This window comes from Schistocerca gregaria, chromosome 1, assembly GCF_023897955.1.
Source record: "Schistocerca gregaria isolate iqSchGreg1 chromosome 1, iqSchGreg1.2, whole genome shotgun sequence".
Taxonomy (NCBI): Eukaryota; Metazoa; Arthropoda; class Insecta; order Orthoptera; family Acrididae; genus Schistocerca; species Schistocerca gregaria.
In genome coordinates this window covers 301,224,344-301,251,735 of record NC_064920.1, presented here as the reverse complement: position 1 = coordinate 301,251,735, position 27,392 = coordinate 301,224,344, and the positions used below count along the sequence as shown (strand labels likewise).

Sequence of the window (27,392 nt, the reverse complement as noted above, 5' to 3'; positions counted from 1 at the left end):
CATGGATTTATTTATCAAACAGTGGAAAATCCAGGATGGAATGTAACAAAATAATGAAAAGGATAGTTGCTACTCACCATATAGTGAAGGTGTCGAGTTGCAGAAAAGCACAACAAGTAGATTGTCAGAAAGTTAGTAAAAAATAGACGAAACACACACACACACACACACACACACACACACACAAATAAATGTAATTCCCACACAACATGACCACAGCTTGTGGCAGCTGGAACCAGAGATTGTGGTCATGTGAATGCATGTGAGTTGCATGACTGTGTGTGTGTGTGTGTGTGTGTGTGTGTGTGTTGTCTACTTTTGATGTTCTGGTGGTCTTTTTGTTCTGCAACTCAGTGTCTCTGCTGTATGGTGAATAGCAACTATCCTTTTCATTATATTGTTACCATTTATCATGGAGTTATATATATAATTCTGTGAGTAAATGCTGGCAGAATCACCGTAAGAGTATTCTCAAACAAAAGTGCCTATTCTATGTTTATTGGTTGAGCTATGTAGTGCATTGTCCTACAGACATGTAGCATTTAGCCGTTTTCCACTTCTAAGGAGACCAGAGTGCACAGTATTACTGCCTTCCCTGTCTCTTCCTCGAGTGTAAACATGATGATGCTGCTATCCTTGCCAGGTAACTGGTTTGCTTTGCCGAGTAATACATTATGTGTGCACTTCTAACTGCTCAGAATTAAATTTTATAGCATACACAGAGGATAACCCAAATTCTTCCATAGCTCTTCATGATTTGAATGAACTGTAAGAGAGATTAACACTATTAATTCAGAGAGTCTGTGCTGAAGGTTACCTAAGAACACTCTAATACAGAGAAAAGGAAAGGAAACTGGTTAGATGTGTAAGGAATATTGTTATTGTTTTAAACAGAGAAGATGATTTATTTGAGAAACTGCCATCATTTAAAGCACACAAGGAATGGGAAATCTTCACAAAAACTAAAGATAGTGAAGTGATGCCATAATGGAACTATTACTGTAAAGCTGTATGATTCCTCATAAATTCTTTGGTGAAAGTAAAGAATCGTTGTAAGTTCTGTAACATCCTGAATTCTTGATGTACAAAGAAGTTATGAACATTAGTACAACAGGGAGGAAGTCAAGAATGTAGAATTCTGCAACATATTGAATCAGTGACAACAGTCATTGGCAAACTACGAAGGGTTGAGGGAGGGGGTGGAGTATATTCTGCCTTTTAATTATCTCTTGATATGGCTCCACTAATACATTGTGTGTGTGTGTGTGTGTGTGTGTGTGTGTGTGTGTGTGTGTGTGTGTGTGTGTGTGTGTGAGTGTGAGAGAGAGAGAGAGAGAGAGAGAGAGAGAGAGAGAGAGAGAGAGAGAGATACCATATGTCAATCTGTGCCCATTTCAATAACTAGAAAACTGAAGACAGTTGCTCTTGTAGGTCATGCATCACTATGAACTGCATTGTTTGCCTAATTGCCACTTGATGAATGCCTTGTCATTGAAGTCATGTCACTTTTTCTACTCAGATTTTTATCCTACTCTACTCATAAGAGCTCCACATATAAAACTTCTGAAAGGCTGATTTCATCAGGGAGGATGCATCTTCCGTAATCAGATCAACTGAGGGCATCAAAAGTATCAGTCTTTCCTGTTGAACTCACTGCTTGATAGAAATGGTAGGGAATTTCAAGGTAACTGAAAACTCTCCAGTGTCATTAGACCTACGACAAGTAGCTACTTCTGAAAGCAAACTGACAGTGATAGATGCCCAAAGGAGCAAAGTGTTTCCTGGATAACTAGTTAGCTATATTTGTCTAGTGCAATGCCTTAATGTCCAAGGAGGTCAAGACCACATTAGTAGTGTAACCCATTATGTTGTTGTTGCTGTGCCAACATCTTGAAGTCATTGTTTGACATTGTCTGTTCCTTGCCTAAAGAGGGAATGTCATTTGGTGATTGGAATTTGCACCCAAGCTTGACAATATACTATGTGTCACTTAATTTTAAAACAAAAGTATTCTTTCTCAAAACATTGTATGATCCACTGATTTTCTTTTTAAAAAAATCCTTCTTTTAATTTATCTCATAGCTTACAAACATTCTTGATTATTTATTTATTACTGTGTTTATTATTTACTGCGGTAATTCCAACTACCAGAGATTTCATGTTAGAACCCCATTAATTCCAATAAGGTGTTTTTTAATGTCTTCCATTGTAAGTATATTTGATACTGTACATATGAATTGATTTGGAATTGATCATTAGATTAGGATGCTGTCTATTTAAATATGGAGTGTGACTGTTTTCTGTCATCACCGACAGAGAGAGAGAGAGAGAGAGAGAGAGAGAGAGAGAGAGAGAGAGAGAGAGAAACCATGGGGTACAAACCAAGATATCTTGCTGTCTACTATACGGGACTATTGCACACAGTTCACTCACTTGCAATTTCTTGTTTAAAGAACATAGCAGGGCAGGACCATGCTGGAGCAACATCTATTTGAACCGATATATGTGTGAAGGGAGACAGTTTCCAGCAGAACATATGTCTTTATGGAAAACAGTAAACTGAATGGAATTCGGTCTCTAGGGGAAGAAATTTAGATTAAAAAACTGGGCCTTTCAAAATTTGAGCCTAAATGTTGATAGATATCTCATCTTAAATTCCTAGTGTTAGAGCAGTGCAATTGAATCATTGGTACCTTTGTACTCTGTGTAAGAAAGCGTATCTCTTACACATACTGCAAAAAAAAAAAAAAAAAAAAAAAAAAAAAAAAAAAAAAAAAAAAAAAAAAAAGTTGTTTCACCATAAAAAAAGAAAAAAAAACATAACATGCCTTAAATCTTGTCTGCTGCTGTGAAAAGGTGTGCTCTTTGCTAACACCAGGAATGTAAAATCCTGTTCCTCACTTGAAGATGATGGCGGGAGCTGTCAGAACACATAGTGAGACAATAAACAGGTGACTGTTACAGTAAACTGTTTTATTTATAAATAGCTGAACAACTCTGGTTTCTAGTCACATCAGAAACACAAGCATATTAAGAATTATTTGTTTAAAAAGTATACATAGTTTATTGTTGAGAGCATTTACATTTGTTTGTTTAATAGGTAGTGTGTGTGGATGAAGCAACAGCCCACGTTGATGCAGAGACAGACCGTGCCATACAATGTGCTCTTCGAAATGCCTTCCAACAGAGCACTGTTATTTGTATTGCGCACCGTCCTCATGCTGTTGCTGACTTTGATAGGTATGTAATGCAATCTCAAATTTATGCTGATACTTTGCTTTAGAATTAGAATAAAAATATTAACTACTGTTTATTTATTTAAAAGCTTTGTACTCTTCAAATGACCATTGCTTAATTGGTAAATTATTTAGTAACTTTATGCATTGTTCTGATGTTAATTGTAACCTCAGACATAGACAAGCAATTGACTGTACACCCTTATAGCTCATAGAACCCGTTAAGACTTTGCCAGCCTTAAAAGCCTTGAAATTTTTATCTATTCAGAGTATACACAGTATAATTTGTTTGTTGCCACATAGAAGGCAGCAAATATATCTGTATATGTTTAGTAATTGTGTTATGCTGTGGTGTCCTATTATCCTTTGCTATAAACTGGATTATATTTTCATATAGGTATTTTCGTATAGGTAGTTATTAAAATCTTCTTTGACAGATCAGCTAAACATCTTCTCAAATCCCATTCACATAATTATTAGGTTCTTCAAATAAGTAATTTCCTTGGTAAAAATAACTGCTTATTCATCACATCTGAATTTATGATAATGTGTGTTATCAGTTACAGCATCTGCATAAAACAGAGTGTGACAGCTTATATAACTTACATCTTCTCAGTATGAGGTGTGGAACAATACTAAATTACAAAACATTATCCATTCACTGTGGTCGTACAGTTAACAATTTATCATATAGGATTGTCTTGACATGCTTCATTGCACTAAATCGTGGCCAGCTTGAAATCAGATGTGGCTATACAGCGTTTGTGTGGTTGCTCTGCTGTATCATGGTGTGCAGAACAAAGAGCTCACATTAAGGTCAGGGACAATTACAAATGCATTACCTTATTATCTACATCTACATCCATACTCCGCAAGCCACCTGACGGTCTGTGGCGGAGGGTACCTTGAGTATCATTATTAAATTTATATTCATTATCATATACACTGCTATGCAAAACTTAAGGATGGCCCCTAGCTTCTGCATGATGCGTTGCTGCTAAGTAACACAATTCAATGAAACTAGGAGAAAAATAGGAAGAACTTCTGCAGTGTAGTATGGAAGCTAACTGAAAGAAATACATAATGATGAATAGAAATAACACAGTTATTCAAAGCCAGTAATTATACTGAAGACACTGCAATTTATGATGGTCCCCTGAATATTACAAAAGGCAGGACATGGTTCTTAATGGAGTGTGAGAGCAACATGGGCGGCAGTGCATGCTCTACAACATACTTCCATGCTGAACCCAGGGTTGGTAAGGAGTTCTTGTGGTAGGTTGTTCCATTCCTGCACTGGTGCAGTCGACAGCTGTTTGATGATCATTGGTGCATGTGAACGTATTGCAATACATCTCCCTAAGGCATCCCACACATGTTCCATGGAAATGGGCAGACTAGTCGATTTGTGCAATATCCTCTTGTTCCAAGAGCTCCTCCATTTGTGCATTATCATGCTGTTTCTCAGTGTCATTCATAAAAATGAAGTCGGGATCAAATGCACCCCTGAAAAGATGCATATGGATGTCACAGTGCCACAATAACATTGACCAGTGAGTGGCTGTCTTAAAAGATTTGGAAGTCGTTACACCCACACAACATTATGCCTCCCACACCATACCATCTGAACCACCAGAATGATCATATTCAACAATGTTCCTGGATGCATTACATGTTCCCACCTCTCACCATATGAGGGTACATCCAGAATCACTACTCAGACTGAATATTCTCTCATCCAAGAAGATCATGCGACCCCACTCTTCGTTGATCCAGTCCCTATGCTCTTGGCCCCATCACAACAGTGTCACTGATGTGTGGATGTCAATGGAACTTGGCGTACTGGTTGTTGGGCATAGAGACCATCCCTGCACACTATTCATGCCACTGTGGAGGGAGTGACTGTGAGCCTTGCAGTCATGTTAAATGTTGTTGCAATTGCACCCCCTGTTTGACCTGGGATTATTCTTGCCTGTTGCACTATGTAGTGGGCATCTGCTGCAGTAGTTAACCATAGTTGACCACCTCCTCTTCTTCATACAGCAGTGCCTGTACTTCAGAATACTCCCCATGCATGTGAAACGATGTTGTGAGCAACACCAAACTCCTGGGCTACACTTGTCACACTTCGTATTTCTTCCAGGTTCCTAATGATTCTTTCAAGTGTGAACTGATGTTAATGTTGTCCTTGGGCCATGTTGTAATGAAAAATACCTTAGCAATGAGCTGAATGTGCTTGCTGATTGACACATACTGTCCTTCAACTGCCTCATGTTTTGGGTCCAGTCATCTTTGGCGCTATGCTTGTAGTCATGCTCACTTCACGTTGTGTGGTGTCCAACTTTCTGTGCACAAGTGGCAACATTTTCCTGCACTTTCATTTATTTCTAGTAGTTAATATGTTGTGTTACTTTATCTGTCTCATCCATACATTTTGCAGAGCAGTGTATAGTCAGTCCTTTAATATTAACTAACATTCTTCATAGTTTTTTAAAATTTTTGTTTTTTATTTTTTTTAAAGAATATTCTGGCATTTGACTCTACAGAGCATTTATTCTGCTGTACAATCATGATTTCAGCTTTTGGCCATTTTCAAGCACCACACAGAAAAGGTGTATATACACTGATTAGCCAGAACATTATGTCCACTGACCTACTATCAATATAAAACTATACAGGCAAGGAATGACTGCCAGTGAAATATACATGCAGTGCATGTAATATCAACAAGCATGTTTTCCGTGTGTAGACTGGCAAAGGTGTGCGATCTGTTTGAGTGTGACTGAGGACAGATTGTGAAGTCCCGGAGGCTCGGTGCGACCATTTTGGAAACTGCACGAATTGTCGGGTGTTCGAGGAGTGCTGCGGTGAGTGTCTTCAAAACATGGTGAAACCTAGATGAAACAACGTCCAGATGTTGTGGGGTTGGGTGTCCACCCCTCATTACTAATGGCTGGGCAGATTATCAATGGCCAGGCAGACTGGTAAAACAGGATAGGTGGCAAACTGTGGTGAAACTAACATCAAACTTTAATACTGGTCAAAATACTAGTGTGTCTGAACACACAATGCACCAAAAACTCCTAACAATGGGCCTCCACAGCCAACAATCCAGGCATGTGCCAATGTTAACACCACGATATCAGCAACTACAACTGCCATGGGCATGTGACGATCAGCACTGGATGTTGGCGCAGTGACAGAGCATTGCATGCTCTGATGAATCCCGGTACCTTCTTCATTATGCACAGGGCTGCACAAATCCGTAGTCTTCCAGGGGAAGAGATCCTTAACATCTGTACTGTGGGATGAAGACAAGCTGGCAATGATTCCATTATGCTCTGTGGAACACACACATGGGCATCTGTGTGTCCAGTAGAGCTCCTGCAAGGCATCATGATGGCCAAGGAGTATTGTAAACTGGTTGCAGACCAGATTCATCCCCTCATGATGATCATGTTTCACAAAGACAGTGGCTTTTTTCAACAAGACAATGCACCTTGTCACAAGGGCAGCAGTGTGATGGAGTGATCTGAGGAACACAATGGCGAGTTCCAGTTGATATGCTGCTCCTCCAACTCACCAAATCCAAACACGATCGAACACTTCTGGAATGTGATTGAACATGGTGTTAGAGGCCATTGCCCTCCTCCTTGGAATTTATGACAATTGGGTGACTTATGTGTGCAGATGCAGTGCCTACTCCCTCCAGTGACCTACCGAGGCCTAATTGCTTCCATGTCAGGACACATCACCCCTGTTATCCATTCCAGAAGTTGACATACCGGCTATTAGGTAGGTGATCATAATGTTCTGACTGATTAGTGTATACAGAATGCATGAAAATACAGTGGACCAGAAAATATGTAATATTACGACAATACAATGTAGGTTTGAAAATAAATTAAAAATTAAATTATTTTTGAAATTTACTTACATGGTGGGTATTATCTGACTTCCATAAACAAAATCATCATTGAAATATATTAATCTTGGTTACATAATGCAGATGTCACAGCATAAAAATGAAAACATATGCAGAAAGTGTCTGACAGAAATAAAACAAATGTGCGTGACATTGAATAACTGTGCCATAAAATGGTCACCAAAAACTGTAGTTACATGTGCAGGCACCATTATATCGATCGAGTCACACTGTTGAATTTACTAATGTGATGAAAGCCAAAGACGAACATCGTAGACTGTCAGTCTATGTGGTGTACTGTGTGGTTGACTGAAGAAAACTGATAAAGGCAGTTAGCAAGAGTTACATAAACTGAATAAGTTTCATATATCTTTGGAGTTAGCGCAAGTTGTGATTTCAATTGCCACTAAGTTTTGGTTTATGTATAAGAGTTTTACATGTATATTACAGATATGTGCACAATATTTGCCATCAACAGTTACACTGCACTTGAAAGTCATGCCCATATTCAGTCACCGACTCAAAAAAATGCTTTGTTTGTAGCTCTTGCCAAAAGATTACAAGGATGAACATGAACACAGAGTATAAAGTGCCAGAAACAGAGTTGCACTTATCACAGTAGGAGCACATCATAAATGCCTGCATGAAGCCATCTTCCAAGTCACAGTGCATTTGATCATCAAAACTACATTTGGTCTGAAGAAATCATGTCCATTTACTGTCCAAGAGTATCGAACAAAGTCTGTAAAGGTGGAGAACAGAATTGATTGTATACAGTACACATCAGCAGTGAAATTGAATCTGTCTACAATGGTGTGAACTTGTAGTCATTCAGGATACTGTGATCTTCAGTCTGCTTCAGCACCATATTTAAATCTCAGAAGAATAACGCATCAAGTGGCTGAATGTAAGATGTGCTCCCAGGAGGGATGGTCTCCACTGTATACACCTTGTTTTACAATTGGGTAGCATTGATATGAGTCCTGTCATAACATGTTTCAATTGAATCAATCACAAGAAGAGACTTGTTCATTGTACATGGGAAGTAGATGTCTTGAAGGAATTGTATCAGGATTTGGTTTTTGATTAGACTGTATTTTGAGGCAACTTGAATCAGATTTTGCAGTTTCAGTACGTATTGCACTATTTACAGTCCAGACTGATCTCTAGGCTCCTGATAAATTACCAGCATCTTTGGAAACATATATCCACTTGCTGTCATAACAGGCTGGATGGTGTAGGAAAGAATTTTTGCACAATCACTCAGAACCAAGCTTCTTACCAACTTATCTCCCCTGAAATGCAGAGCTCACAATGAATGTACCACTGTGATCGGAATAATAAATTTGTATATGTTCCATGGATTCATTAAGGGCATTACCTCCTTGTGAAACTCATCACATCTTTCATTCATGTCACCATCTGTATGCCTGGTACACATTTTGCTGTTGCCCATGAGCCAAGGTGGTGTCTCTGTTTAAAACTTGTTGTCCATACATAGATAGATCCAGTGAATTGAGTCAGTTCTATTTCTTAGGCCTTCTCCAAGCCCCCTAGCACAAATATCCCTGTCATGAATATTAGCACATAGAACAGTTGCCACCAACCTGAATTTTCCAGCTACTTAATCGTAATTTTGAACACTGGCCTTCCTCCCCTTTCTGTACCATGTGAAGTAAATATAATAGATGATGCATGTCATACACCTTATGATGTCATTTCTGTACTTCATTAAAGCATAATCATTTAGTTTTTCCAGAATCCTGAATGAAGTGATCTCTTTTGCCTTTCCAAAAGGTATGTCACCCCACTGTTTCCTCTTTGGTGGACTTGACAGATAGGCAGACAACTGGCTTCCATTACTTCATAACAGCCTTTTGTCACTGCCAGATTCTGGATCATCCATATCCTTTTCACAATTAGACTAGTCTTCTTCTGTGTCTTCATGTTCTTCAATATTGTCTATCGTGTTTTCGTGATCTATATTATTACCTTTGGTTGCCACTGTTTCATCTATCATATTGGTTTCTCTCCTTTACTGTAATTTCTGTAGACCTTATTTTGTGTTTGTAATGGATAATAGTCATGCTCACTGTAATTTCAGGATTCATTATCACATGATTATGTTGACAGTGAGAGTAACATGGTGCGCTAAAATCAGTATGATGCACTATGAAATCGGTAACACCACTAATTGACAGATTAAATTCCGAGGTGGATGCAACACATAGAGGGGTCACTATTGTGCTGGTTTCCTTGCTCTTATGCATAAAGTCTGTCTAGTTCCCGTAGATGTTGCATCGGGCACATCATCAGGTGATCTTTGGTATGGTGCGGTGTATGTTGACCACAAAATACACTGCAAATAACTGCATTAGCTAGAGAAACACTGTTTATGGTTACTGCAGTTACTAAACTCACGTTAGCATGTTATGCATGATCCACTGTGAGCAGAACATCGCATCTTTGCAGCTTACAGCATAATTGGCAGTCCATTTAGTTTATATGTTTTTATAATCAAAACCACAAACACATTCATAAAAACCACAGCTCAGTTGAATTTCAGTGACAATTTGCACTGACTTTCTTGTAAGTTGTAAATATATCATGTAAACAAAAGCACTTATGCCAGGAAATTTAAAAATTCTTTAGTTTTAGCATTTTGTTGAAAGGGGACCAGCAACTTTATTAAGTTTCATAAAATGTTTGTTAACTATTCTGTCAGCAGTTGCAGTACTTATATTGGGTGACTAATTTCAAACCTTACAGGTTCATCTTCAAACCTGACCTACCGAGGTTACAAAAAACAGAACACAGTTGTCAGTGAACATTGAATACAAAAGTGATATTACAATAATAAGTTCAGATGCAACAGAAATTAATTATTTGAATACAAGCAGTGGAAAATCCAGCATGGAGTTTAACAATATTTGAAAAGGATAGTTGCTACTCACCAAATACCTGATATGCTGAGTTGCAGATGGACACAACAAAAAGTTTGTCAGGTAGTGAATGTTTGGCCAATAAGGCCTTTGCCAAAAATAGACAACACACACACACACACACACACACACACACACACACACACACACACACACACACACACACACACACACACACGGGGCCACAGTCTCTGGCAGCCGGAGCCAGACCATTTCTGGCTTCGGCTGCCAGGGATTGTGGTCATTTTTGTGTGAGTTTCATTTGTGTGTGTGTGTGTGTGTGTGTGTGTGTGTGTGTTTTCACTGAAGGCCTTGTTGGCCAAGAGGTCACTTTCCGACAGTCTTTTTGTATTGCCTATCTGCGACTCAGTGTCTCTGCTATATTGAGTACCAGCTATCCTTTTCATAATATTGTTGTTTGGTTACAAACTTCCCTGCAATGACAGTGCCTGATTTTAATAATAAACATCAAAGTGGCAACAGATGGTTTATAAATCATTGGAAAATGAATAAATCAATCCACACATGCCTCTTACCAAGTCAAAATCAAGCTGTAGGTTAACAGAGCTAACAGCACTAGGAAACGTTCGATGACATTAGCATTGCACATCATGTATAAGCGCACATCTGCAGCCAATTGGCATGTCACATTTTAACTGTGGATGCTTCTAAGGATCTTTATTAAACCTTATATCAATACAATGAATGACAAAAACAAATGTACAAGTATTACATAAATATAAATACTAGTGTTTCATGTACCTGTTATGTATTCGAGCATAAATAAGCATTTCGTATTCAAGTGCGCATCCACAGTGAGCGATGCATCAAATTAAAATGGGATACCAAATCACCTTTATTAACCAGTCACATTTAATGTAAAGTACAGTGCACAGGGTGTATGCACCCCAGGACAACCAGGCAGTCTGGAAAAACCGGGGAATTTTTTCATCCAGGAATCAACCGAGAAACTGGGATACTTTCTTGTTTTAGTCTCCAGTTAAATATTTGTAATTTTGACTGGTAAGAACTGATAGTCTAACAGAGAATTTTACTTTGGCCTGCTACTTCAAAATTTAATGCAGCAAGAAAACATAAATGAGAGAATAACATCAAAATAAAATTTTATTTGCAAAGAAAATGTGCCACAAAACAAATTACATACACGACCGTCTGCTGGCAGCAAAATATGTCAAACCCTTTAGGATGACGACTATGCAATACTTCATAACAACAAAGCCTTTTTCATGAGCTAGACATCAGAGCTGTTTACATTTATAACAGGTTGTGGTAAAATATTGCAATTTGAAAAGCACTACTTGCAAAGTAAATTTCCTTTTAGGCAAGATGAATTATGCTACATATGAGAATGTGTGATTAATTTCTTAAATCACAGTGTGTTTGACTCTCATTCAAAACTGAATAATTTGACAACCAGGTCCAGAATACCAGCCATTTATGTCATTATTTAAAACTTCAAGCAAATTTGTGTTTGATATGTCTTCAAGGAATCTCTCACGAATAAAGACCAAGCTTTAAGGTTAGTTTTTCATATTTGTTTTAGTTCTTTCACAGATTATAAATTATACAGTAATGATGGTAGAAAGTATAAAAATATAATTATCCTTAAAAAAATTATGTGAGTTGAATTCTTTTGCAATTTCACTCATAACTGGCTTTTCTATGGAAAAGTCAAAGTGCTTGTCAGAACATTTATTCAGCCAGGTAATCCATAAAATATTCAGTGCACAACAGTGAAATTTATAATTGTGCTTGTCAGCAATATTTAACTACTGCAGTTTAAGCTGTGCTCTTTGGATCCTGTCTAACTACACCCCTGGCAAAAACAGTAAAACAATTTCATGATCAGTATTATAGGTGAAAGCTTAGCTTGGCATGTAGCTTAACTGAATGTATATTAATTTTAACTATTAACTTTTCCTATTTGTGTGTTTGTGCTTTTTAACAGTGGTGTTAAAATCGTCTGACTCTGAATATCTGCTGTCATGGACTGGCAAATCACATAACAAGAGCCATGATTGGCCGACAAAAGTGTACCGTAATCTCAATTTCAGTGCTTTGAATGTTACTATGTTGTAATTGGTGTAATTTGTACTTATACTTTCATAATACAAAAATATGCAGTGTACATGTTGCTGCACATCAGAATCCATTGTTTTTTGTTGGGTCGCTTCCTAAAGTCCTGGGAAGTTCTATGCTGGTATATAATACCTTTAGCATTCAAAGGATTTGTAAGTTATACAGCTCCAAGGGAAAGTACATTGTCTAGAAAAAATGTATTTTCGTCAAGAAAAAAGTTTATTTTGATGTGGGAAAAATGTACTTTAACTGAGAAATCCAGGAAACATCTGGGAGCTTTTTTTTCTTGTCCATGTGTACACCCTGAATGAAATATTATCACATTTCGTGCTTCATTACAAATTTTTCTTTATAAATACTGATGGTTGTCTTCTAAAAGTCTACATACATAAATATTTTACATATATAAAACATTTGAAACCAATACGTATGATTTGTTTGGTCAATAAGTTTTGGAAAAACAATTACTTAATACTGCTGAAACAGTGTCTCACAGCATAAAATCATTATGACATCTAATCATGTGTAACCTTGTCCTTCACTCGAAGTGTGTATCCCTTCATGTGAGTCCTGTTGTCATAAAACATAGAGAACAAATACTGAAATACAGATACTCAAACATTTTACATAATTTGAAACAATTTTGCATTACTCATGGTGCTTGCTGCATGAAAAACCATTTTTGTATACTGCCCCTATGATTATGCCACCAGTCCAATACAAACATTATGCCACCAGTCCAATACAAACATCATGATGTGACATAACTTACTAACTAGACCTGCTAATTCAATTACAGACACACGTAAGTACTTGTCCACGAAACTCTGTGTCAAATTCAAACATCATGATATAACATATGTACTGGCTTGACATGCATATCTAATTACAGATTACACCCAAATGGTAAAATGTTCACTACAAATACTCTTGTATGAAACACTGTGTTATGTATCATACAGTGGACAGTATTTCCTATTTATTCTCTGTGAGACCATCATACACTATTTTTGGCACCCAATGCTGTAATTGAAAACTGAAAAGGCTATTATGTGTAGACTGTATGCAAAAACCTTCAAACCCTCAACTGAAAACAAAATAAAATTAAATTAAAATTAAGAAATAAAGTTTAAAAAGTCAAGGAATAAAATTTTAAAAATCAGGCCTTTGTGGCCGGCATCCATGTACGAGCATTTTTGCACTTCATCTGCACACACTGTTTAAAAACATTTTATCCTAGATATGCCATACACACCTTAGACCCTGTTAATACCCTTGCATTGCCATCTAGCATTTATCGGGAAATGGCAGTGGCAGAGTCTTTGCCTTTAAATATGTCTGCTTGTGTCTGTGTATGTGCGGATGGATATGTGTGTGTGTGTGTGCGAGTGTACACCTGTCCTTTTTTTCCCCTAAGGGAAGTCTTTCCGCTCCCGGGATTGGAATGACTCCTTACCCTCTCCCTTAAAACCCACATCCTTTCATTTTTCCCTCTCCTTCCCTCTTTCCTGACGAAGCAACTGCCAGTTGCGAAAGCTCGTAATTCTGTGTGTGTGTTTGTGTGTTTTGTTCATGTGCCTGTCTGCCGGCGCTTTCCCGCTTGGTAAGTCTTGGAATCTTTGTTTTTAATAAATACACGGGTAGACGCATAGTGCTTACATTATGCTATCCTTGTCAATATAAATTGCAATAAGCAGTTCAAGAAATCACAAAAAAACAGAACACTCCAAGCACCCAGCCAATTAGGGCAGCATCACTGTATGATGTCAAGCTGTGGTTGGTTAATTGACACATCCACTTATAGAGTCAATAATCTTAATGTGGCAAATAGTGTTCTGTTTAGCCCCCAAGATGCCTAAGAGCAGTGCAACTAGTGTGAAGTATTCAGGTTAATCTGATAGTATTAAACTATTATATGCCTTTGTGTTCCCTCTTTTACCCAAATCCATAACTTCCACTTTTTTTTAGAGGATTCGTTTCTATAAACGGTAATTTGAGTAAAAGGAGATACATAAAAGCATACAATGGCTGAATACTAACACATTAACCTGATTACTTCACACTTTTGTTATGGTTGCACTTCTTATGGGGGTCTTTGAGTTAGACAAAAAACTATTTGCCACCGTAAGAATAGTGGTTCTGTAAGTGGATGCAACAATTGACCAATTACTGCTCGTCCTCATACAGTCATGCTCACCAAATTGACTTGGTGCTTGGAGTGACTTATGTTTTTTGTGTTTTCATGAACTGCTTAATACAATTACGTTATGTAGATTAGCGTAATGTAAGCCCTCTGCGTCTACCCATGTATTTAGTTACAAATGGACATATCATTGGAAGTCCACTTAATGTCACCAATGGCTTTGCCATGCACTCTGAAATGCCACTGCCATTTCCCGATAAATGGTAGATGGTAGTGAAAGGGTATTAACATAGTGTAAGGTGGGTATGGGATGATATCTAGGATAAAATAATTTTAAATAGTATGTGCAGATGACATGCAAAAATGCTCATACATGGAGGCCGGACACAAAGGCCTGATTTTGAAAATTTTATTTCTTGACTTTTTAAACTTTATTTCTTAATTTTAATTTAATTTTATCTTTAGTTGAGAGTTTGTGGGTTTTGCATGCAGCCCACACATAATAGCCTTTTTAGTTTTCAGTTACTGCATTAGGTGCCCAAAATAGTGTATGATGATTACACAGTGAATAAATAGAAAAGACTGCCCACTGCATGATATATAACACAGTGTTTCATACTTGTACGCTTTATAGTGGATATCATATCACTTGAGTGTAATCCATAATTAGATATGCATGTCACACCAGCAGATTTGTTAGATCATGATATTTGAATCTGAAACAATGTTGTGTAGGAGAGCACTTAAGTGCACCTCTAATTGGATTAGCATGCCTAGTTAGTAAATTATGTCATGTCATGATGTTTGTATCGGGCTTATGGCGTAATCATAGGGGCAGTATATAAAAAAAAGGATGTTCATGCATCATGTATGACCAGTAACTCACAATTGTTTGGAATTATGTAAAATGCTTGAGCATGTGTACTTAAGAATTCAGTCTCTGTGATTTACAACTACAGGACTCACAGTAACAGATTTGCACTTTGAATCCAGGACAAGGCGATTTCAATACATGGTGAGATGTCATGATTCTGTGCCATGAGACATTGGCTAAACAGGATGTTTTAAAATGTTTTATGTATTTAAACTACTTATGTATGTAGGCGTTTGGAGGACAACTATCTGTATTTATAACACAAAATTTGTAATGGAACACCGAATGTGATATGTTTCATTGTACTTTATTTTAAAAGTGAATAGTTAATAAAGGTGCTGTGATTCCTCATTTTAATTCGAAGGGTCCATTGGCTGTGGACATGTACTTGAACATAAAATGCTTTATCTTTTGTTCAAATGTGTAATACCAGGTGAGGACTTGTGCTTATACATGAGGTGCGATGCTAGCATCATTGAAATTTTTTGGTACAGTTGGCTGTATTGAACCCGAGTTTGATGTTGACTGGGTAAGAGACATGTGCGGATTGTAGCATTCATTTTGCAAGCATTTATAAAGCATGTGTCACCATGTTTATGCTTATTATTAAGACAAGCATTGTCACTGCAGGTATGTTTGTATTCAAATAATTAATTTCTGTTACATTTGAACTTTATATTGTAATACTACTTGTGTAATTTCTGTTCATTGACAACTATGTAGTGCCTTATGTGGCCCCAGTAGGCCAGGATTGAAAATGAACCTGTAAGGTTCAAAACTAGTCGCTTAATATAATATTGCAACTGTTGACAAAATCATTAATAAACATTTAAAGACATTCAGATATGGTAAGAGGTGACTGTTGTACCTCTTTTACTATATGAAATATTAAATACAAAAATGCCCTAGTACACCACAGATGAGTTGCAAAGCAACATTTCATAACCATCTGTTGAAGAGTACCTACAGATTGTATATAGTCATTTTATTAAAGAGTCTATGATTGTTTTCCATATAAACATTCCATTCTATAATGTAAGAATATATTGCAAAGCAATTGTGTTCATACTTATACTAGACAAAATTTTAGATGTAGAAGCAAAAAAGGGTGGATGATGATAATAAGAGGTAGGCACAAATATAAGGGTGTGGAGAGGGAGCTCATTTGAAAGTGGTACTAGAGTAGAAACTGTAAATGAATATGCATATAATAAGGTGGAGGCTGGGTATTAGGGATGAAGGGTACAAGGAAGGAAAAGGGAGTGGGAAAGCATGGGATGGGGGGTAGAGAGATGTAACAGAATAGAGTATAGAGATACGAGAATAGGGTTGGGGTGAGGTGGTGAAGATGAAAAGGTGGGGTGGGAAATATGGAGGACAAAAGGTTAGGGAACCAGGAGCAGAGGAACAGGCAATATAAGAAAATTAAGTAGGAATTTACAGAAAGTAACTTAAATCTAAAAGGAAGTGAGAAAAGGAGACTAAATAGGAAAAGGGTAAAAGGAAGGAAAATGTACCTATAACTTGAATACTTATATAAATGCTAATGTATCAAAGCAGTCATGCGATACATTTATATAACTTCATAAGGAAGATAGTAATTACAAAAGAATAAAACCATATAATAAATGCAGTTATCCATTCATGTCATACTGTGGCTAATATTAAAGCCAGGTAGTAAAATAACTGAAGTCCAACAGGGAAATCCTACAACTGATGTAAAAAAATGTGGAAAGTTTGGAAACTGTGATAAATATAACAATCTCTTCAATTCGAAACAGCAGAGTGGAAAATTTAATATATACAGAAATCTATTCACGTCATACTATGTATCATACCAAGAACAGATAGTAAAACAACTCAAGTCGATCCAAGAGAATGTACAATAGATGTACAGTCATAACAAAAGGAAGTGTCTGTCAATGAATGGGAACTACAGTAAATGCAGAAATCTCTTGATGTCATACTGTTAAAGAAGACCTAATAAATACAGCAGTCTTATCATGCTGTGGCTGAACTAAACCAAGTGGTGAAGTAATACGTGTAAAACTCAAAAAAAGTGCTGAAGGTGTAAAGTCATTGCAAAGAGAAATGATTGCCAAAGAATGGAGCAATTATGTTAGCCTTTCAAGTCATAATGTTGCCAATGTTAAAGCTTGGTGAAAATTAATTAAGTCACACCATTAGTATGTACAATATAGATAAATGTCATGCCATGACAAGAGCTATCAACAATAATTTTATATGTAATGTTATTACAGAGGTGGTAAATATATCATCAGATACAATAATAAGCAACATCACATGTTATCTAATATTGGTGATGTGAAATACAAAGCATACATAGTTCTATAGATTAATAAAATAAAAGTGGAAGTACACTGCACATGAAAATGTGGCAGTTGTAAATTATATAAGAGTGGCAAAGGTGTTGATGTGTTGGGGGGTCTGTGGTCACAAAGGCACAGGATACAGACCCCATGAGCTATACCATTGCAATCTCTGCTGAAAATTTGAATGTATCTATATTTCAACCAAACAGTTAAAGGTAGTACTTACAGTTTAACATAAAACATGAACCTTGATACTGTTTGGGATTTTGGGTGTACACAAGGCCTTGTGAGAGATGAAGTGCTCACCATTTTCAACCTTGCAAGAAAAACATCAAAAATTATTGAAAATCATCCTCTAGCCAGTAATTCCCTGAACATTCAATATCACATTGGCTTTGCAAAACACAACCACATACTCACCAAGAATTCAACAACCTCTTATTGAGCAAGGAGATGAACAATATCTTGCTAAGAAACTCCTACCACCAACTCCTACTCCATCAACTATTCAACTTATGCAATATCTTAGTCCGTTTTTATACTGTTGGTGTTGCTGTAATTTTCAACTGTTGTAGAAATATTTGTAACCCCTTTGTCTAAATAAAGCACACTAAGATTCCAAAAGTATTTACAAATCACTGAAAAATTATTCACTGAGATGAAAAATGTTCTTGGATTCGCTGATGTGAATGGAATGGAGCTAGAGTGATGAAAAATAATACAACATTCTTGGCTGAGAACCTCTTAGAAGATTGATCCTGAGTTTTTGTGGAAAGAGTATTGGTGACAGGGAATTGCATGGACTTGGCAGAGATGTGGCAGAATAGGACTGCATTGTGGAGGGTGGATCCCAGAAGATGATGTACCATATAGACACACACACACACACACACACACACACACACACACACTATTTACCCCCAAAAATGTATGTTTTTCATATTAGGTGCATTGTGCTGCCACATACTGCCATGTACTCCATATCAGTGACCTCAGTAGTCATTAGACATCGTGAGAGAGCAGAATGAGGCACTCCGCGGAACTCATGGACTTCAAATGTGGTCAGGTGGTTGGGTGTCACTTGTGTCATACGCCTGTACGCGAAACGTACCTAGATCCACTGTTTCTGATGTGGTAGTGAAGTGGAAATGTGAAGGGACATGTACGTCTACATCTGCATATATACTCTGCTAGCCACAAAGTGATGTGTGGCAGAGGGCACTATTCACACCAAAGTCATATTTACCCCCCCCCCCCCCCTCCCCTCCCCGTTCCCCTCGCGGATCACATGGAGATAAAATGACTGTTTGAATGCCTCAGTACAAGCCCTAATTTCCCTTATCTTTAAATGGTGATCATTGCACTATTTGACAGTTGGTGGTAATAATATATGCTCTACATCCTCGGCAAAGATCGGATTTTGGAATTTAGTGAGCAGCCCCTTCCGTTTAGGATGTCGTCTGTTTGCAAGTATGTCCCACTTCATAGTTTCTGTGAGATTTGTAATGCTCTCACGATGGCTAAGTATACCAGTCACGAACCTTGCCGTTCTTCTGTGGACCTTCTCAATCTCTTGAATCAGACACAACTGGTAAGGGTCCCATACAGATGAGCAATACTCTTAAGACTGGACAAACTAACGTATTGTAAGCAATTTCCTTTGTTGAAGGGCTGTATCACTTCAGGATTCTACCAATAAACCGCAATGTTGAGTTAGCCTTGCATGTTACTTGGATCATTCCATTTGAGATCATTTTGAATAGTCACACCCAGATACTTGACAGATGTTACTGCTTCCAAAGACTGGGCATTTATTTTGCACTTGTACATTAATGGGGATTTTCCCTTATATGCAGATGGTTACACTTACTAATATTGAGAGATAACTGCCAGTCATTACACCATTCATTTATTTTCTGCAGATTCTGATTGATTTGTTCGCAGCTTTTGTGTGATACTACTTTCCTGTAGACTACAGAATCATCTGCGAACAGTCTAATGCTGCTGTCAATACCATCAACCAGATCGTTAATATAAATTGAAAAAGCAGTGGATTTATTACGCTACCCTGGGCCACACCTGATGTCACGCTTGTTATTGTTGAAGTCTCCCCATTCAAGGTGACATACTCCTTATTGTCTGTTAGAAAACTTTCTATCCAACTGCATATATCATCGGATAGACCACAAGCACGCACTTTTTGGAGCAAGCGACAGTGCAGAACTCAGTCAAATGCCTTTCGAAAGTCGAGGAATATGGCATCAACCTGGGAGCCGGTATCTAAAGCCTGTTGTATATTGCGCACAAAGAGGGCCAGCTGTGTCTCGCATGACCACTGTTTCCTAAATCCGTGCTGGTTTCTGCAGATGAGCTTCTCAGAGTCTAGAAAGGTCATTATGTCTGAACACAAAATATGTTCCATGATTGTACAACAAATTGATGTCAATGAAACGGGCCCGTAATTATGTGCATCCAATTTTCTGCCCTGTTTATAGATTGCTATGACCTGGGCCTTCTTCCAGTCCTGTGGAACTTTCCACTGTTCCAATGATCTCTGGTAGATGATGGATAAGAATGGTGCTATATTTGTAACATGGTCAACATAAAATCTTACGGGGATACCGTCTGGGCCAGATGCGTTCCTGACGCCTAAGGATCATAACTGTCTTACAATCCCAGATATACTAAACACTATGTCAGCCATCCTTGCATTTGTTCAACAATTGAAAGTGGGAATGATGTTGCAGTCCTCTACCGTAAACCATTTTTTGAAAGCTAGGTTTAGAATTTCGACCTTCTGTTTATCATCATCCATTACATTACCTGTAGTCTCAGCAAAAGGAGGTACTGAATCATTTGTAGTGTTCATAGATTTTATGTACAGCCAATATTTTTTGGGAATTTTTAGAATCTGCAGATAAAATATATCTTTCAAATTCGTTAAAGAATCTCTCATTGATATTTTGACAGCTGCTATCATTTCACATAATTTATGTTTGGCAGCGAAGCAGTGACTACATTTGAAATGACTGTGCAAAATTTGTTGAACCAAGGTGGATCCTTTCCCTTCCCTATATTTTTGCTAGGCACATATTTCTCTCGCACATGGGGTACAATACCTTTAAATTCCAACACAGATGCTCAATGTCTTAAGACTTTCCTGAAATGTTCGACATTTGTTCTGATTGCTGGTGGCCTATAAAAACATCCTAATACAATGGTCACACCTTGTCTGATTGACAGCTTTATCCAGACTATTTTACAGTACAACTCAGTATCGATCTCAAAAGCATTTAAACAGCTTTTAACTGCAATGTACACACCACCTCCCATAGCACCAGTCCTATCCTTCCTAAACATTGTCCAATCCGAGTTCAAAATTTCATTCTATTTATTTCAGGTTTTAACCAACTTTTGGTACCTAATACAATATAGGAATTACTGTTGTTTATTTTGGAGAGTAACTTGGCAATCCTGCTAAAGACACTTCAACAATTTACTAACATGAAATTTAGTATATTTAAATCCTTTGGAATGACCTGTTTAGGTAATCTAACATTTTTTACAGTTTGCACAGCCACCTCAGTGCCGTGAGCTGGTAATTTTTCAGGCCAATGGTTTGTTTCCCATGGGGAGGAATCTAATCTAAAAAAAAACCATGTGCATGCCACAAGCACTGTTATACCCATGTAGCTGCTTCCTGTGTTTAGTGTACCCCTGACGTATTGAGGGGCGAGCACAAAAGCGTACAGGCCGACCTCGTCTGTTGACTGACAGAGACAGCCGACAGTTGAATGGATTGTAATGTGTAATAGGCACACGTTTATCCAGATGATCACACAAGAACTCCAAACTGCATCAGAGTCCACAGCTTGTACTATGACAGTTAGGCGGGAGGTGAAAAACTTGGATATCATGGTCGAGCAGCTGCTCATAAACCACACATCAAGCTGTAAATGCCAAACAACGCCTCGCTCAGTGTAAGGAGCATAAACATTGGATGATTGAACAGTGGAAAAATGTTGTATGGAGTGATGAATCATGGTACACAGTGTGGTTATCCAATGGCAGGGTGTGGGTTTGGTGAATGCCCGGTGAATGTCATCTGCCAGTGTGTGTAGTGCCAATAGTAAAATTTGGAGGCGGTGGTGTCATGGTATGGTTGTGTTTTTCATGGACAGGGCTAGCACCCCTAGTTGTTTTGCATGGCATTATCACAGCACAGGCCTACATTGATGTTTTAAGCACCTTCTTGCTTCCCACTGTTGAACAGCAATTTGGGAATGACGATTGCATCTTTCAACACGGTCAAGCGCCTGCTAATGCATGCCCTATGGTGGAGTGGTTACGCAACAATAACATCCCTGTGATGGACTCGCCTGCACTGAGTCCTGACCTGAATCCTATAGAACACCTTTGCAATGTTTTGGAATGTCGACTTGTGCCAGGCCTCACCGACTGACATCGATACCTCTCCTCAGTGCAGAACTCCATGAAGAATGGGCTGCCATTCCCCAATAAACCTTTCAGCACCTGATTGAACATATGCCTTCAAGAGCGGAAGATGTCATCAAGATTAAGGGTGGGCCAACACCTTATTGAATTCCAGCATTACCGACGGAGGTTGCCATGAACTTGTTAGTCATTTTCAGCCAGGTGTCCGGATAATTTTGATCACATTGTGTGTGTGTGTGTGTGTGTGTGTGTGTGTGTGTGTGTGTGTGTGTGTGTGTGTGTGTGTGTTTTATTGTTAAATTCAATAACAACATATCAGTGTGAAACTCACATTGAAACCAACCTCCACCATTCCATGTCAATGATCCCGCAAATGCCGTCCAAATATAACATGCATGAAAGAACCACTAGATTTGTTGTACTGACAGTCAGTGGATTGTGTTCACTGGTGCACGACACTGCAGACAGACTACAATTGTCCGTCCACACTGATTGCACTGATCTGTGCATCTTCAAGACATATTTTGTCGACTTGCTTTGTCTTGTCTCTGATTACTGTGCATTGCTTTGTTGTGAATGATACAGTGCATTTAAAAATTTATTTTGTAAGAAGCCTCTTCACCATAATCATTTCAAATGCATTTCATTTAGCTAAGAATGACTAGGCTCTGCATAACTAATTGTGAAGTATTTTTTCTCTCTTTTTGGAACAGTGGTGAAATTCACTCGCACTGAAAATTTAGAAGCTTACTAAAGTTCTCAACTGCCGAAAGGAACATAATTTGATTTATGAATAAATCTCAATCTCTTATTTCTGCAGGGTGATGGTAATGGGTGGTGGCAAAGTTCTTGAACTGGATTCTCCAGACGCTTTGCTAAAAGATGAGAAATCCCATTTCTATCAGTTAGTTGGCCCACAACTGCAGATGCGTTTTTCTTGAAGAATGCGTAATACTGCCTAAATGGGCATCACATGAAGAAAGAGAAAATGGAACAGGAGTCATTACATCCTTTCATGTCATGTCTCTAGTTGTGCCTTGAAAATGTAAAGTGTAAGACATTGTTTGTGTGAAATCACAAATTCAGCTGTGCAAATTAATGTGCATACCAAAGTTTTGTATGATATCAATTGTTAGTGTATAATATACTTAAACTAGATTTGTGAATGGTATTCATTATGATCTCATTGAAGTAGATACAAAGAAATCAGGATGCTTGTAACCTTATTTATATACATAATATACATATATAATGTAAATGTTTCAGTGTTAAATTGTTAAAACAAATACTAGATACATGAAACAACGTGTCAGGTGAATTAAAAAGAAACAGTGTTTATCATATTGAATATGTTCCTGATTGCAGTTTTTTTTATAATGAAATTATAACTCATAAAAATGTCTGTAACATGATAATGAGGACAATGCCTCAACTTATTCAGTTGCAAAATTCATTTATCCCATGGATGTTTGAACTGTGTTTCAATAAAATTTTATTTTACTAATTGTCTTGTTTTTTATTTATATTTCATGGCCTTCTTTCGAACGATCTAACCAATTAAAAAAGGTTTAACAAGGAATTGTTGTTATTCAATAATACTGCCTCAAGCTATGCTGCATGTCTTGTGGAGTAGTGACCAAGAGCTACTGGCTGGCATACTGTGGGTCACCAGTTCAAACTTCATCATCAGGAAATACTTTTTATTTAGCATTTATCATTTCTGGAAGGTCTAGGAAATTTCTTATGTTTGTAAAGCTGACATATCCTAGAATTTCAATATTTGTATAAATAGTGGCACCCTCTGTCCAGGAGTTCAGTTCTGTTTCGGATGTACATTGGAGTCAATAATAAACATGCTTACACTGCTAAGTACTATGCTTCACAGAAGACGTAGTCTTTGGATTTGAACTTGATTGTGGTTATTACATGACAGAACAATGCAATTCAATAATAATTCAATAGTGCAATGGTTACCCAAAAGATTATTAGAATTTATTATTGTATAAAGGATATTTTGCTGTCTTCCCAATATTTCTTCATTTTTCAGGTATTTCCTGTGTGTCTTGTGATATAAACTTCATTTTTATAACATTTATAGTTGTGTAATTTACTGTAACTGTTTATTAATTATTTAAACTGACATCATTTTGAAAATATATGAGTTGTTTTGCGCTCAGAAAAGATAATGGATCCTCCAGAGAATGAAGCACACTTTTGGGGAAAGATGTACCACCACTGTAACTAATCTTCCTTACTAACCTATCACAACTGATTTTCACTCCCTTTTGATAATATTTTTCCCTTCTATTGAGCTGCAGTATAAAGAGGATACTACAATGATTTTAATATAAGATTCCAGCAATATAAGATAAAACCTGCTTGTGTGTGCATTTGATCCATTTGTACATTCTGTGTATTCCCTGTATCAACAAGTTTAACCTGCTCATGTCAGTTTCTCCGTAGTTTTTGATCAATTAATGTTGACAGGTTACACAATTAAAAATGGTGCTTGGTTTTACAGCACTTTTTTAAGCTGATAGTGCTTTAACATTTTATGAAAGTGTCTCCATACTTCACTCAAATCAGTGCACATCACTCTAACATGTTCAGTAGGTTTCAGAGGCATAATGTCAACCTGCACCCAGACCAGACTGACTTTTCTACTCGTCACCAGAGAGGATATCACTTGATAAAATGTTTCAAATTATGGTTACAGCAAAGATAACCACTTACCATATTGTTGAGGCAATAATAGACACACAAACATTGCTGAGCTTTTCGAAAAAATTCTTGGTCAGAGACAACTAATGCAAAACACACACAAACACATACACCTAGTCCTGCCTGACTACATTGTCCCAGCACTGCATCTCGGCTGAGTAATTGTTTTCTTTGTGTGTTTTTTTTCCCCCCTAAAATACGCAGTGGATACACCTAGTCCTGCCTGACTACATTGTCCCAGCATTGCATCTCGGCTGAGTAATTGTTTTCTTTGTGTGTGTTTTTTTTCCTAAAATACACAGTGGATATGCCTACTTGCCACACTACATAATTACCACTGGGTCAAAATTGGCCCATAAATGTCAAATAAAGCATTTTTATAAGACAACAGCTTCAGTGGATCCATGGCTACATTCAGTTGTGAAAACATCTACGTGACAACAGGAAGGTTATGAAAAGGCCAGTTCTACAAATAAACAAATCAATTTAGCTGCTGTGGAAATTGACCACTACAAGAAGTTTGTTAAATAACTCATTGTATTAATGCATCTTACATATTACACTCATTAATGTTAAGTAGAAGACTATTGAATATCAGGTAAACTGATAACATAAGTAATAAGGAGGCTTTCCACAAAATCAGTGAAGATGGAACATGTGGAAAATACTGACAAGAGGAAGGGCAGAATGACAGGACAAGTGTCAAGACATCAGAGAATAACTTACATGCTACTTGAGGAAGATGTTGAGGCTAAAAACTGTAGGGGATGACAGAGATTGGAGTACATCCAACAAATAATTGAGCATGTAGGTTCAAGTGCTACTCTGAGATGAAGAGGTGACCACAAGACAGGAATTTGTGCTGAGCCACATCGAAACAGTCAGAAGATTGATGACAGAAAAAAAAGTCTCAAGATGTAACTTAGAAAGTAGTGACTGCCCGGCAGTTCTTAGGATAATGTGTTGTGTCCACCCATAGATTTCTTGTAGGCACATTCTAAGGTGATTGTCATCTAACCACATCTTCACCAAATATATAGTCACAAATAATCATAATTTGAAGCTCTTTCTTTGAGTCATCTGTCCTCTGACTGTTTTGATGAGACCTGTCATGAATTTCTCTCCTGTGCCAACCTTTTCATCTCAGAGTAGCACTTGTGACCTATGTCCTTAATATTTACTAGCTGTATCTTTTTCTGCAGTTTTTACCCCCTACAGTTCCCTCTAGTACTATGAAAAGTTATTCCCTGATGTCTCAACAGATGTCCTATGATCTTGTCTCTTCTTCTTGTCAGTGTTTCCCTTATTTTCCATTCATCTTCAGTTCTGCAAGAACCTCCTCATTGTTTACATTAGTCAGTCCACCTAATTTTCATCATTCTTCTGTAGCAATTCATCTCAAATGGTTTGTTTCTCTTCTGTTCCAGTTTTCCCACAGTCCATGTCTCACTGCATTTCACTGCTGTGCTCCAAACATAGATTCTCAGACATTTCTTCCTCAAATAGATCTACGTTTAATGCTATTAGACCTCTCTTGAGGTTGTGCCATTGCTAGTGTGCTTTTTATTTCCTCCTTGCTCCGCACACCATGGGTTTTTAGCTGCTTACGTAACAGAATTCCTTAACACCATCTACTTCATGATCATTAATTATGATGTTAAGTTTTTCGCTGTTCTCATTTCTGCTACTTCCCATTGCTTTTGTATTCTACGATTTACTCTCAGTCCACATTCTTTACTTGTTAGACTGTTCATGCTATTCAATAGATTGTGTAAATCTTCTTCACCTTCACTGAGAATAGCAATATTATTAGCAAATGATATCACTGATATCCTTTCACCTTGAATTTTAATTCCAGTCTTGAACCTTTCTTTTATTCCCATCATTGCATCTTCAAAGTATAGATTGAACAACAGGGCTACATTCTGTCTTATAGCATTTTTAATCCCAGCACTTCATTCTTGGTGTTCCACTGTTATTGTTGCCTCTTGGTTCTTGTACATATTGTATATTATCCCTCTTTCTTTATAGCCTACCGATATTTTTCTCAGGATTTTAAACAACTTGCACCATTTTACAATGTCGAATGCTATTTTTCGAGGTCAACAGATTCTATTGACATGTTTGAATTTTCTTCAGTCTTGCTTACATTATGAACCGCAAACATCAGAACTGTGTCTTGTGTGCCTTTACCTTTCATTTAATACATTCTCAGTTTTCTTTTCCATTCTTCTGTTTTTTATTCTTGTCAGAAACTTGTATTCATGACCTATTAAGCTGATTATCTGATAATTCTGGCACTTATGAGCTCTTGCAATCTTGGGAATTGTATGGATGATGATCTTACAAAAGTATGATGGTACATCCCCAATCTTATACATTCTTCAAACCAGCATGAATAATTGTTTTGTTGGTGCTGGTAATCTACCCCTCCTTCCTACTTCCACCTATGGTCCACATTACACAATGTATTTTATGGAGATCTGAGAGGAGCGAAGATTGCAATATACTTTCTAGTTTACTCAGCTTGCCATGGTGAGTTGGCTCCAGTTCTTCTTGTCTAGGGGTCTGATTCTTGAAGCTGAAAAAGTCTCATCAGTTCCTGATGGTTGGTTTAATCTAAATAAATCTAAAGATTGCTGTTGCAGAATTTTTTTTATGTA

The 27,392-nt window shown here is 37.5% G+C and overlaps 1 protein-coding gene across 2 annotated transcripts in view; it reads left to right on the top strand.

The window, feature by feature from the left end:
* LOC126342120 (ATP-binding cassette sub-family C member 10) overlaps positions 1 to 23,512 on the top strand; it is a 371,444-nt gene extending 347,932 nt beyond the window's left edge. For both annotated transcript variants that reach the window (XM_050001827.1, XM_050001828.1), the window contains 2 exons: positions 3,101 to 3,240; positions 22,829 to 23,512. In XM_050001827.1, coding sequence (XP_049857784.1) covers positions 3,101 to 3,240; positions 22,829 to 22,949 — 261 coding nt within the window. In that variant the 3' untranslated portion in view covers positions 22,950 to 23,512. The remainder of the gene's footprint in view (positions 1 to 3,100; positions 3,241 to 22,828) is intronic.
* Positions 23,513 to 27,392: the final 3,880 nt, after the last annotated feature.